Here is a 13,079-nt window from a genome sequence, read left to right on the forward strand (position 1 = left end):
GCCTTGACCCTTTGAAAATGTACCCTTGATGCAAGAGGTAGAAACAAAAATTTAAATAATTTTGGGGCGCCTGGGTGGCTCAGTCACTTAAATGTCTGCCTTTGGTTTAGGTCATGATCTCAGGGTCCTGGACTCAAGTACTGCATCGAGCTCTCTGCTCAGCGGGGTGTCTGCTTCTTCCTCGGCCTTTGCCCTTCCCCCCCCCAATCGTTTTCTCTCTCTCTCTCTCCCCCCCTCAAATAAATAAATAAAATCTTTAAAAAATTTTTAAATCATTTTACCATTAGATTTTATACCCACAAATCTGGATATTTGGGTATATGACTTCTTGAACAAAAATGAAATTTGTCAAAATGTCATATTTACTAAGTGTAGTGAGACCACTAATGTCAGATTAGCTCTGGGGACCAGCAAATGTTTACCTGGCACTTGAGAAATAAGTACGAATCAAGGTAAAATGCATGGATCTAGGTTTATAATTTTCGATATTTTAAATCTTTCTTTAAGAATTACACAATAGAGGGCGCCTGGGTGGCTCAGTTGGTTAAGCAACTGCCTTCGGCTCAGATCATGATCCTGGAGTCTCGGGATCGAGTCCCGCATCGGGCTCCCTGCTCAGCAAGGAGCCTGCTTCTCCCTCTAACCCTCCCCCCTCTCATGTACTCTCTCTCTCTCTCTCATTCTCACTCTCCCAAAATAAAAATAAATAAATCTTTAAAAAAAATTACACAATAGAGATATATATCAATTTATTTATACTGGTAAGACAATTTGTAAGCCAGATGCCAGAGTGGAGGTTGACAGCTTCAGGATCAGCGTGGAAACGTTCTGCCACTTAATCTAACCTCTAGTAAAATGCAGCTAAACAGCTTGACATTACATAGGTAATAAATAAATGAATAGACACAACCTTGCCTGCAGATACCACTTTATTTGCTCATTCTTCTAACTTTCCAAGCCTTCGAGACTTTTCATAGTCACACTTCTAGCTGCTTCTAGGTCCAACCCATTATCATCCCTCCTACACCCCCTCATCCTTAATACCAACTCCCTTCCCTCCTACCTCGAATACAGTGTCTGAGCAACCTGACTTTTATCTACATTTGCCGAATGCTTCTTTCTCTAACTGCTACCATGTTGGACGTGAAACCACTCAGCCAGAGTAGAAATAGAACTGGCGCGGCAGCAACCGAAGGGGTTCTTTGGACCTGTTTGCCTCCTACAGCTGCATGGCCCTTCAGAGAGAAAATGTCAGTCCAGAGAGAGAGTACCAGTCCAGAGAGCAAGCCACCTCAGTTGTACTAAGGAACCAACTGGGCCACTCCTAGTTTTGGCGATACAGTGACCTCCTCTGCCTGCCGCACCTCAGGCAAGAAGGCAGAACATACCAAAAGAGCCAGAGCAGCTAAGATGGATGCAGAGAGCAAGTTAAGAGAGCCTCCCAGTTTGTTTAGTGTTTTCACCTGGATTCTGTACAGATCTGTGCTACTAAAATGCCCATTTTAAAGAAGAACCATTAGGTGGAGCTGATATTCATAAAAATCATGCCAATGGGAAATATTCCTTTCATGAATTAGGCAAAGCTGGTAGTTTTTATCATGGCTTTAAACACTCAAATACTAGTCAAAACCTGTGAATATGTATACATTCTTTTATATGGATAATTATCCTCTTTATTGGTGGCGCCTCCTGGATTAGGAGGATTCTTCCATGCAAATAAGCAGAAGAGGAAGGTAGTGCAACAAAGAACACCTTTTATGTGGCTTCAGTACTTATTTAGCCAAACTTCTACATTTACAGAGAGGCAAATGCTACATTCCTGGATTCCTAGAAACTTCTTTCTAATTATTTTAAATTTACTAATTCAAATGAAGGTCCTTATATAGTTTTGGTTAATGCCTACAGAAAACAAGCCGACGCCCTATCCATGTGCTGTTAAGAATAGCTCACCCAAAGTACTTAGGTCTGATTTCAAATTTCTGATTGTGATAGAAACAGGCGAAGATATCACTTAGGTCTGCTCTGTATTGTTTTAATGTGAGCCATAGAAAGGAAGATGAAATACAGGATACTTTGTGCTTTAGAAGGATCCCAAATTAAGTTGCAAATAATGTTTTCTAATGGTAGTACCAAATTCACAACGCCTCTTTTTGGCCAAGAGAGTTGGGTTTTTTTGGTTTGGTTTGTGAGTTTTGGTTTGTTTGTTTGTTTAAGCACTTTCTTTTTATGGTAGAGGCATCCATTTTTGTGTGAGCCTGAAGTTTTGGGGTCCTTTGGTGGTTTTTTTTAAAGTGATATTGTGGTCTCACATTGTAATGTTTCCTGGAAGAACTGGCTGGCTATTTATTTTAATTCACAGGAACCCACATGACAATTTTTGAAGGACATTTTCTTATTACTCATTGTTTAGTATTTTGGTCACTGTTTTTTTCCCAACAGGATATAGTTTCAAGGTAAGATCCCATTGTTTTCTTTTTATGTCAGAAAAAATATAGAAATTCTGCTGTTAGTTTTCTGGCCCCTTCCCCACCTACCCATGTATTACCCCCACCCACACCCCACTTCCCCTCCACTCCAAAAGAAATTTTCATGGTTTGGGTAAACATTTCTACTAAATCTGCTTTGAAAGCTAATCATTTAGAGGCAAATACAACCTCAAGAACCACAGCGTTTGGAGGTGTTTGGAGGCATTTTAACACAAATCTTCCTATTCACCAACCTTCAAAATTCTAAACCCTACTGGGGATGCCTAAAGATTCTGATGAGAGGAAAATAAATAACATAGAGAAAAATAAAACAAACATTATGTTCTCTAAATATGACTTTGGTATAGATCTGACAACAGAAATAGAATTTCATCTTTCATGAAATCCTTTTATAGTTAACTGATTGGAAAAAATATGCATTAGTCATTGTCAGAAGTATACTTATAAAATCAAAGCTCAAATCAAGTCTTTATTGTAATACGTTGATGGATGTTGTACAGTTTCACTTTGGAACAGAGTTCACTACCTGCTTCTCTCATGTAAATTTAATATTCTTTATTCCTCCTTTAGTTGGTCAAATAAGACATCTATCATTACTTTCATGATTTCCAGATTCTCACCAAAAACACCCTGGTACATTTTTAGATGTATATTTTTATGAAAGGAAAAAATGTTTTATTAAAGTCACTGATAGGAATTTCACAGAACCTCAAGGAAGATGGCTTTTTTTTTTCACACTGCAATAGTTAATTTTATTTGTTCAAGGGCTCATATTGCAAGCATTAAACCAAGCATGGGCTTTGATTTTGTGAGCCCAGATTCACATATTTAGGAAGATAAAAGCAAACTGTGATCCATGTATATGGATGAAAAACTAAAGGCTCACAGTTAATCACATCATAGTTTTAAATTTCTATAGCCTAGAAGCCAGAAGTCACAGATCTTTTAGGTCTTTCTGGATGTCCCACAAGGTATCTGCACTTTTCTTGAGCTGGGCAACCTCCTCATCCTTCAGCTTCTGGTTGATCACACTGGTTAAGCCCCGAGCGTTCAGGATACATGGAAGGCTCAGGAAGACTTCGTTCTCAATGCCATATATCCCCTTCACCATTGTTGACACTGGATGAATCCTGGATAGATTTTTCAACATGGATTCAATGAGATCAGCCACACTTAATCCAATAGCCCAGTTGGTATATCCTTTTAGCTTGATGACTTCGTAGGCACTTTCCACAACCATCTTATGCACTTCCTTCCAATTTTCACTGTCGTTGTCTGTTCCCATTTCTGGATTCAGTTCCTGAAGAGAAACGCCTGCCACATTCACTCCACTCCACACAGCCACACTTGAATCGCCATGTTCTCCCAACATCCATCCATGGCAGCTGCTGGGATGAATGCCAAGTTTTTCAGCCATGAGATAGCGAAATCTAGCAGAATCCAGATTACACCCACTTCCAATTACACGGTGCTTGGGTAGTCCACTTAGTTTCCAGGTAACATATGTGAGAATATCCACTGGGTTGGAAACCACAATTATGATACAATCAGGACTGTACTTGACTATCTGCGGAATAATGAATTTGAAGACATTAACATTCCTCTGCACCAGATTGAGCCGGCTCTCTCCTTCCTGCTGGCGGACTCCTGCAGTCACCACCACAATCTTAGAATTGGCAGTCACAGAGTAATCTTTATCTGCTACAATTTTAGGTGTCTGAAGAAATAAGCTCCCATGTTGCAGATCCATCACTTCTCCTTTGAGTTTATCTTCTAAAACATCCACAAGGGCAAGTGCATCAGCCAGAGACTTTCCCAGAATGCTGATGGCACACGCCATACCAACTTGTCCAACACCCACTACAGTGATCTTATTGTTTGGGATGGTTGCCTCTTCTTCTGCAACTGGTGCAATCCGTTTTTCCTTAAGAGTTGCCATTGTGCCCAGAGAGAAGGAAGATGGCTTTAATTATAACTCTTATCTTTGAATAACTCTTTGTAGAAAAACTTTCACAAGCTTTATTCCATTCGATCCTTACTGTAGAACAGAGTCCAAGAAAGCCGATGGGAGCTCTTAAGGTCAGTTGCTCCCGCCTTCCATCTTACAGATGAAAAAGCTGAGGTCCATGATGTTAGGTTGAGTTTACCAACGTCTACAGTCTGTGTCCACTTTCTCCTATTGCCTTTTCTGGCCATGCATCCCATGTTCTCCTCTTTCAGATCACGTCACTGCAGCCCCTCACTCAAAGCGGTGTAGACATCTGGTGAACTGGAACGCAGATCTCTGCTTCCTAGCCTCATCTTATGACACTCTCTAGTGCATGGCGTGCTGTTAATCCCTGCTGGCTAAAGGGCCATTCCCATCCTATTCCTAGGTTTTTTTGGAAAAAAAGATTTCTGTTACTGTCATAAGGGGCTAAGGGTGCCTGGAATTGTATGGGTAACATCTTCAGGATTATTAACGATCAATTCAGGAAATGAGATAAACATTCCATGATATTTTTTAACCCTTCCCACAAGTTACACAGTGTGTGCTTCGTAAATATCAGTTGAATGGACTGAAACAACAGGTACCAGGGCTATTGTTTGTGCTATGAAGACCGAAGACCATTGCTGTGGTTCATAGAGGACCACGTGGTCCCAGCAAACAGAGGATGTGCTTAACAGCTAGGAAAACCAGAGAACCAAATCCAACTCCACCACTTACAACCTCCGTGGCCTTGAGAAAGCTACCTAAGTTTCCTGAACTATAATTTTCTTTTCTGTAAATACCGTCTACCTTACCGAGATTTTATGCGGATTAAATTAGACAATGTGTGTAGAGTCATGCACAGCAGACACCCAACGATTTATCCTTCACTGCCCTTCGTGTCTGGCTGGGAGGTGACTGGTAGCCTGCTTCTCTGTGCTGTTTGAAAGTGAGGGCATTAAAGTCAAGCTGATCTGCATCTGGATATTTGGGGGTTTGGGGCACGGCCCCGGAAACTTGTCTAAAGCACAGGGTGTCGTGGCTTTGTTTCATTGGCACTTGTCACACATGCAGTACGTGGGTAGCTGTGCACAACAGTTTGAAGTTTCTATTTTAATTCCAGCTCGTTCACATATGGTGCTATGTAAGTTTCAGGTGTACAATTCAGGGATTCAGCACCTCCATACATCACCCAGTGCTCATCACAAGTGCCCTCCTCCTTCATCCCCATCACCAAATTTTTAATGGGGCTTTCAGATTACCCTTTGAGCCCCAAATAAAAAAGAATGAAGAATTCCTTTCTCTAAAAAAAAGTACAATTACTGTTCAAAATAGCACTGCTTAAGGATGGAAGAGGGGCATTAATTAGCCTATGCCTAGAGCTTAGAATGTTATACTTGGCAATAGTGGTTCCTTGCTGTCAGTCCGCTTGGTATCCTGACAGTGGGCTCAGTCCTGACCAAGACTTTCCCAACCTGTGAATTTATCAAGGTTAAAACAAAGCTTTTGAAAACCTAAGCCCTTCTTCCTTCGCCTAAACATACACATACTGTAACCCAGAATAATGTGCCTGTGATTTTCACAATGGGAGGTTCAATCTTGAGGGTCGGGGGTGATGAGGAAGTTGGAGGAAAACCTAGACAGTAATAGCATTTCAACACAATCCTACTAAACATGAGAAAATTGGATTTTGGTAACATGAACAATGGCTGTTATTTCCAGATGCTTAAAAAGTGGTTTCCAGGACATATGACAGTTTTGACTAAGTTTCTCACAGAAACAGCAACTAAAAGAAAAGAGGAAAGAAACAAAGTAGAGATTAACAGGATAATTTCTTGGGAGAACTAATGTATCAAATAGTATCGGCTTTCTAGTAAATGTTTAAAGGTCAGGTGGTTTTATAATTGATCAAAACAAGGACTGTGGATATGATATGTTTCCTGTATGTCTGGATGTGTCTCTATCTAGACCTCCGTATACCCAGTTATACTATCAGCTGGGTTATTGAAAGAGGATACTGAAAGAATTGACTTTTTTAAGCATGTGTTTTCCACCCTTTGACTTGAAGAAAAATGTGTTACTCATGTGCTTCAACAAATAGTGACTGACTAGCTATAACATCAGGCATTTGGGGCGGGAATAGTGTTTTACTCAGAGTTACAATTTAATATTCAGAAGTGGTCAGTGAAGGACCAGCTACTGTATCTCAGTAAGGAATAATGATACAATCATGCCACTTTAAGGTGTCACTGGATATTCAGATTCTCTGGACAATCACCTAGTCCAAAGCACTAGAGAAAGCAAGAAGCTCCGTAAATAGCAATTTGGCAAATAATTTTGCCTTGAAATCACACTGCAAGCGTGGTTTATAATAAACATTCTGGCATAAAAGAGTTATAGAATATTAAAGTACAAAACTATAAGGCTAATGTCCACTTAATTCTTTTTTGAGGTCCCAATATCATATGTCCTTTTTCAAATTACCCATTAGACACTTTTTGCAAATAAAACACATCTCACGCATCTGCTACCTACCCCCCTCGTGCACAGTGGCCCATCTAAAATCTGTGTTGCTTTACCAGTATTGTAATTGTGTTCAATTCTGAGCAATGCCAAAGCAATAGAATTCATGGAAAGAGAAATCACTTATAGTTACTACCTTCACAAACCTTTGCTCTAGGTTTTTGTCTTCTCACTGATTTTTCTCACTTCCATTTCAGCACATGCATTCTGTACATTTTACCTTTGCTAACAGTACACTTTGGGAGTTTGCTCTAATATTTGGAGCTGTTCCCTACAGATACATTCTTTGCACATTCCGTGCATAAAAGATTTGATTGTTCATATTATGTGTTATATTTTTTGGTCTTATTACTCTGGCCTGCACAGGCATTTAGTCGAACCCATGAAGAGAATACAGACAGCTGACTGGATGAAGAAGACATTGTGGAAAAAAACTCCCATTGTTTAGATTTCTGTCAAAGGATATAAGAATACTTAATTTCTTTTATCTCTAGGGCTTTCATTATCATTTAAATTTCATTTTACATTAATTGATCAGGGATTAGTAAAGCCATTATGCAGAAATTAGAATAAGACAAGCCAGATGGAATGAATAATTCATGAAGTCCAATTACATTTTATTTCTGGTGTACTTTCAAACTTGCGTCTGACTTCTGTGCTATTTTGATGTGACAATATTCACTGGAAATCAAGAGTGCCATTTTAATTTAGTGTATCCCTCTGGAGTGGAAGCATTTGTATGCAATGGGGGTGTGCTAATGCATTCCCCCAAAACACCAATTTCAGGGCTGCTGGAAATACTGGGTGATCTAGAAAATGTGGTTCATCTTCTGTGAAGGTTCAGGGATTTCTCCATGGAGCCACACCAGTCCACCTGAGTAGGCAGAGAAACTAAGGGTCTTAGAACCGCGAGATTTTTAACCTCCCAGAAGAGCTACAAATCCCTCCAAAGCATGTGTTCTCCTTTCCGCCGTGAAGGAACCACTAAAAAAGTAGGAATCTGGCCCAGAGTCGGCCTGGAAGCCGACTTGCAGCTACAGACAAAGACCACGAGGTGGCAGGCGTTGCCTTCCGTGCGAAAGGTCCGGGGCGGCCCGGGGCCTGCCTGGGCTTCCAGAGCATTCCGGCGGGTGTGAGCCCCGCGGGCGGACGGCGGTGGGGTCCCGGCACGGCGCGACTCGCGGAGCGTACCCTAGCGAGGATTCCGACCTCCGGGGCGGCCGCGTCCACCTGCATGGAATGCCTCGTCCGCCTGTGTCTGAAACCGCCTCCCCCGCACGTCCCGGGCCCCAGCCCCTTAAGAGTCCCCCCTTCCCACCCAGCCCGCCCTCCCCCAGCCACCCCCCGGTATTTATTTATGCCACTGGACAGTTCTAGTCACATTAAAGCTGCGGTTCACCTTTTCGAGGACTTTCATCTCGGGCAGTTTTATGACACTTTGTGAATGTGCAAAGTTTTTAATTAGGCTCTCTAGACAGCCCGAGGCAGCGGCAGCGCCACCGAGTCTTCACGCTCTCTCTGCTTTACAGCACAACAAGCCGCTCTACTCCTTTGAAGACAATGCAGACTATGTGTACGATGTCATGTGGTCCCCCGTGCATCCCGCGCTCTTTGCCTGCGTGGACGGGATGGGGCGCCTGGACCTCTGGAACCTCAACAATGACACCGAGGTGAGCAGCGGCGCAGGCGCCCGGGCGGGAGGGCTGGGAGGAGGGCGCAGCCGGCCTCTCTCTGTCTCCCCCTCTTTCTCCGGCACGGCCTTTTTTGGACTGACCCTCCAATTGCAGCTGGGCGGCCGACCCCCACTCTCGACTGCTCTGAAGGGAATTGACAGATGCACCGGCCCCCAATCATTTCCTCTCCCTTCATCCCCAACCCGTGGCAGATCCTGGACAATTAATTGACGACCCTTCTTTGCAGAGAGCAAAATGATGTGTGTTCCTGCCTTTCCCTATGGGAAAGGACACACAGGCATATTTCAGAGCGGTGTTGAAATAACTATTGGCAAGCACTTGGAAAAGTCCAGCTTTTGTGGACGCTGACGTGAGATTGAGTTTTTAAAAAGGGTTATTTGTCAGTGTTTGCTATTCGCACACTTTGTTTTAAATCCATAAGAGAATTCTGTTGACTGTTTACGTTTAGATCTTCCATTTGATTTTTACGAGGTTAATAATCCTTGTCTAAAATATTGAACTTACAGGCAGACTTTCACAGTAGTTTGTAACTCTGAACATGTCCGTTAAACTTAGTGTTTAAAAAAAAAAGTGGGATTTCAACGTGTCACATTTAGAGTACTTCCCAAGTGAGAAGTGGCCCACTTTTTTTCAAAAGGGAATTAACGGTAAGGAGATACTCGTTTTAAAAATTATGCTATATATATTTATGTTTTAAAAAAAATCATGCCATGTGCATTTCCCCCCTTTCCCGCACCCTTAAAATTACTGAGGTGCTAATTCAGCTACTTGGGGTTTTTTTGTGGTGTCTTCTTTTTTTTTTAAACATGAATATTAAATGTCCTTCAATTTACTAAAATAAAATGGTCTCTTCATCACTTCCTGGCTTCTGATTCAGGGCAGCTCTCCATAAATAAGAAGGGACAGGTAAGGGAGTAAGTACAGCAAACTACATGTCAAGTGGAGAGCAAGAGAAAGGGCTTTTGAAGTGTTTTGAGCAGGAAGCAGCACAGCCTTTTTAATTAGGAAGCCTACAGCTGGAGGATATGAGGAGGAGGCTCCCCTAATATTTTTTGTGGGAGCAGACAGGGAAATATCCCTCAGGTGTTACTATTGAGCCGTTGTATCTCGCAAAATTACATACACCTTTGGCCACTGCCAAATGGTTATCTTTTGAAAATATTTTAAGTCTGTGTTTTCTTTTGGCTACAAGAAGTATGTGACAAAGGCAAGAGTTATATAATGAAGCATCTTTGAAAATGATCAAAAGTCATGAATACATGCGATGCCCGTCATTTGGATGTTGGAATGTTCATAACATTATTGCTTTTCATAGAAAGATGCATTATTATTCGACGTTGTGATGGTTTCCCAAAGTCTTTCATCACTGTTGATTAAAAGCATATTGCCTCTACCTGCTGGAATAAACTCATTCACTTAAAGCAACCAAAAAACACACGTTTTCCAGGTTGGCTTAGGAAGCCCCCCTCCCCCCATATCAGAAATCACATCTAGTGGAAGTGATGTTTAGGTGATACCCACTATGTTGCAGTGGGGTGAGGGTTCTACACGCTCCTTAATACTTCCTATGTAACTGTTTTTTGTTTTGTTTTTAGTCTGCTTTTTAGGTAAAATGAAATCAATGTGTCAACACTGCCAAATGTAATTTTCCCCTTCTCTTTCTCTAGGTATCAAGGCACAACCACATTAAGAGTTCTATAACTAAACATTTTTTTAAAGTCATTTCGGGGCATGCAAACTGCTTAGTTTTGTGGTACACATGATTCTGCTTTCAGAATAACAGTAGATATATCGAATCTGATTCAAATCCAGTAATGAACTGAACCCTTTTTTAAACTCTCAGATCATTTTTGCCTTCGATCAAGTTGAACAAGATTTTTCAAACACTTGTCAGATTAGGATTTAGATTTGTGTAAAAAAGAAAGAGAACGAACCTGAATTCCCAGCGTGATTCGTTGCTGTTGTTGAAATGACTGTATCTTTAGACCAAGTTATCCCAATTGCTCCTATGCAAAGATAGTTCATATTCACCTACCTCAGTATCACTGACCTCCACACTGTGTAGTAATTCATACTGTATATATCCTTGTTTTGCAATTAGAATGAGCCTTAAAAAAATGTGAAAATAACTGTGAAACCAAAGTACAGAAGTTGGACTCAATATATGGATTATTTTCACTAAAGATTCGTCAACTTTTGAAAGGTCATTATGGATCAAATAAAATATATTTTATCATTTGCTTCGGCATTTGATAATTTTCTAGCACGTACTATAGGTTGTGATAGTCATTTTTTTACCATTTATAATATTTGAAAAGGTATTTTTAAATGGTTAAAATATTAATTGTCCCGGTTTGCTATAATACTTAATTCTCAATAAATAAGATTCTTTAAAATGTATTAGGCATAATTTAAAATGTATCAGAAATCAGTTTGAGTGATTAGCTTTTTAACATACTCATACTAAGAGTCAAAATTTTTATTCAGTCTTTGGGATTATTCATTGATAAAATCTGATATCGAACAGAGTTAGGTAAAGTCTGATCCTGCACAATCTCCCCAAATTATGGTGTTAAAAACTAAGTCTGAAACTGTGTAGCTGAATCTCTGATTTGTTTTCTGAATAGCACACTAATAGTAAAGCATATTGACAGAATTATGGCCCATCTAAATTCACACTGTTTGGGCCTTTGAAAGGTTTGGTTAAAAATTCAAGCTCCAGCCTGCACAGCAGGTACCTTTATTGTCGAAATTGTATATTTTTTTTTAAAAAGATAAATGAGTTAGGGACTTTTGTTTTACATTTCTGCTCACAGCTGATATACAGTGATTTAAGCGGGTAAAAGAATTTTTATTGATTTCAAGATTAAGTTTAAACATAGATTCTTACATATGATGGAGTTTTTATTGCTATTTTAAAGATAGGTATTGGGTCAATAATCTCCTATAAACAGATGGTTTCAGTTCCTTGACGCGCAGAATGCCCGGAGAGCTAAGGCACATCCATGTTGGGTTCCCATCCTGAATGACCTGTCCAGTAGATCCAGGTCTTCAACAGTGGCATGAGATGGTCTTTAGGACCCGCTTCTCACTGTATTTTTTTTTTCTTTTTGTTTCGAGATTTACTCTTTCCTTTTTTAATGGCCTCTTGTCATTTCCTAGTCAGCATTCTTGTAGAAGGCTCAGAGATCTGATCTTCCTATCAGTTATAAACCTCCAAACCTAAAGACCAGAGTTTACACCACTGTGGATAGAGGAGGGGGAGACCCACAAACATCTTTTCCCAACACGAGGGTTCTTGTAACAAATTCTGCAGGTTCCTCTTCAGCACCTCTGGGTCATTTTAATAGTAAGTATGATAGTGATTCCGCACATTGGCAGATTGCAGTGTTGACTGAAGGAGACCGGAGGAGACTTCTTCTACAAACAGGTGTTGCAGTCCCTCAGGACATCACCTTGGGGGCATTTCCAAAGTTAGTGCTTCGCCCACCCTGCTACTGACAGGAAGGGGGAAAACAGAAAAAAAAAAAAAAAAAAGAGAATTCGAGCTTTTGGAAGTTTTGCCACCTGCATTTTTTTCTTCTTCTAATCATCCCCTCCCCGATGAGGTTTTGAGGGATCAAAACCTATTTTTTCCCAGAAGACACACACTAATATGACCTTTATTCCACCATAAACCCCCCTTCCTGCCTTTTATAGTATCTTTAATCTTGGTAAATCCTGAAATCTCTCTCTCCATCAATCCATAAATCATGACCCGATCGAGAAGTATCATATTTAGGTGCTGTGTTTGTATGTTGGATGTACACCCTGCATAATCCGGAGAAATATTTGTCACTCACTGCCCATTGACTGTGGAAAAAGACTCTCCCGCTTTTCTTTTTTTGTTAAAGTGTCTCCTCTCTACCCCTTAATTCAGTGGAGCATATGATTTAAGAACAATGAATCCTTTTACCCCTGCACAAGGGATGTATATTACTTCATGCACGTGAAGGCAGCAGTGACTCACCCAGTTAAACGTATCATTGTGAATTTGTATATCTAAATTCATATTCAGAGATTCTCTGTTGCTGTTGTAACCCCTGTGACAGGTTCCAACAGCAAGTGTGGCCATTGAGGGGGCTTCTGCCCTAAACCGTGTGCGTTGGGCTCAAGCTGGCAAAGAAGTTGCCGTTGGAGACTCAGAAGGCCGGATTTGGATCTACGACGTTGGAGAGGTACCCGTATTTTTTGGTTTGTGGGTTTGGGTGTTTTTGGTTGTGTGTGTGTGTGTTTGTTTTTTGGGTTTTTCTTTTCTTTCTTTCTTTCTTTCTTTTTCTTTTTTTTTTACTTGTATGTCTAGTTTAAAGACCTAGTGAAATTATCAACAAGACCTGTGGGCCACAAGAGCCCGCTTGAGTGCGTTTT

At 40.7% G+C, this 13,079-nt stretch overlaps 2 protein-coding genes across 6 annotated transcripts in view; one reads left to right on the top strand and one right to left on the bottom strand.

Annotated features, from left to right (window-relative positions):
- Positions 1–13,079, top strand: part of DYNC1I1 (dynein cytoplasmic 1 intermediate chain 1) — a 306,141-nt gene that overhangs the window by 275,178 nt on the left and 17,884 nt on the right. For all 5 annotated transcript variants that reach the window (XM_027574568.2, XM_027574567.2, XM_027574570.2 and 2 more), the window contains 2 exons: positions 8,508–8,648; positions 12,764–12,889. In XM_027574568.2, coding sequence (XP_027430369.1) covers positions 8,508–8,648; positions 12,764–12,889 — 267 coding nt within the window. The remainder of the gene's footprint in view (positions 1–8,507; positions 8,649–12,763; positions 12,890–13,079) is intronic.
- LOC118356143 (L-lactate dehydrogenase B chain-like) lies at positions 3,225–4,432 on the bottom strand. The gene has a single exon (XM_035723310.1). It carries the CDS (start codon positions 4,423–4,425, stop codon positions 3,421–3,423), a length of 1,005 nt encoding a protein of 334 aa, XP_035579203.1. The 5' UTR covers positions 4,426–4,432; the 3' UTR covers positions 3,225–3,420.

The sequence above is a fragment of the Zalophus californianus genome, chromosome 12, assembly GCF_009762305.2.
Source record: "Zalophus californianus isolate mZalCal1 chromosome 12, mZalCal1.pri.v2, whole genome shotgun sequence".
NCBI lineage: Eukaryota > Metazoa > Chordata > Mammalia > Carnivora > Otariidae > Zalophus > Zalophus californianus.

Coding starts and splice junctions, on each gene's coding strand:
- LOC118356143 (XM_035723310.1), bottom strand. CDS start 4,425: ATGGCAACTCTTAAGGAAAAACGGATTGCACCAGTTGCAGAAGAAGAG.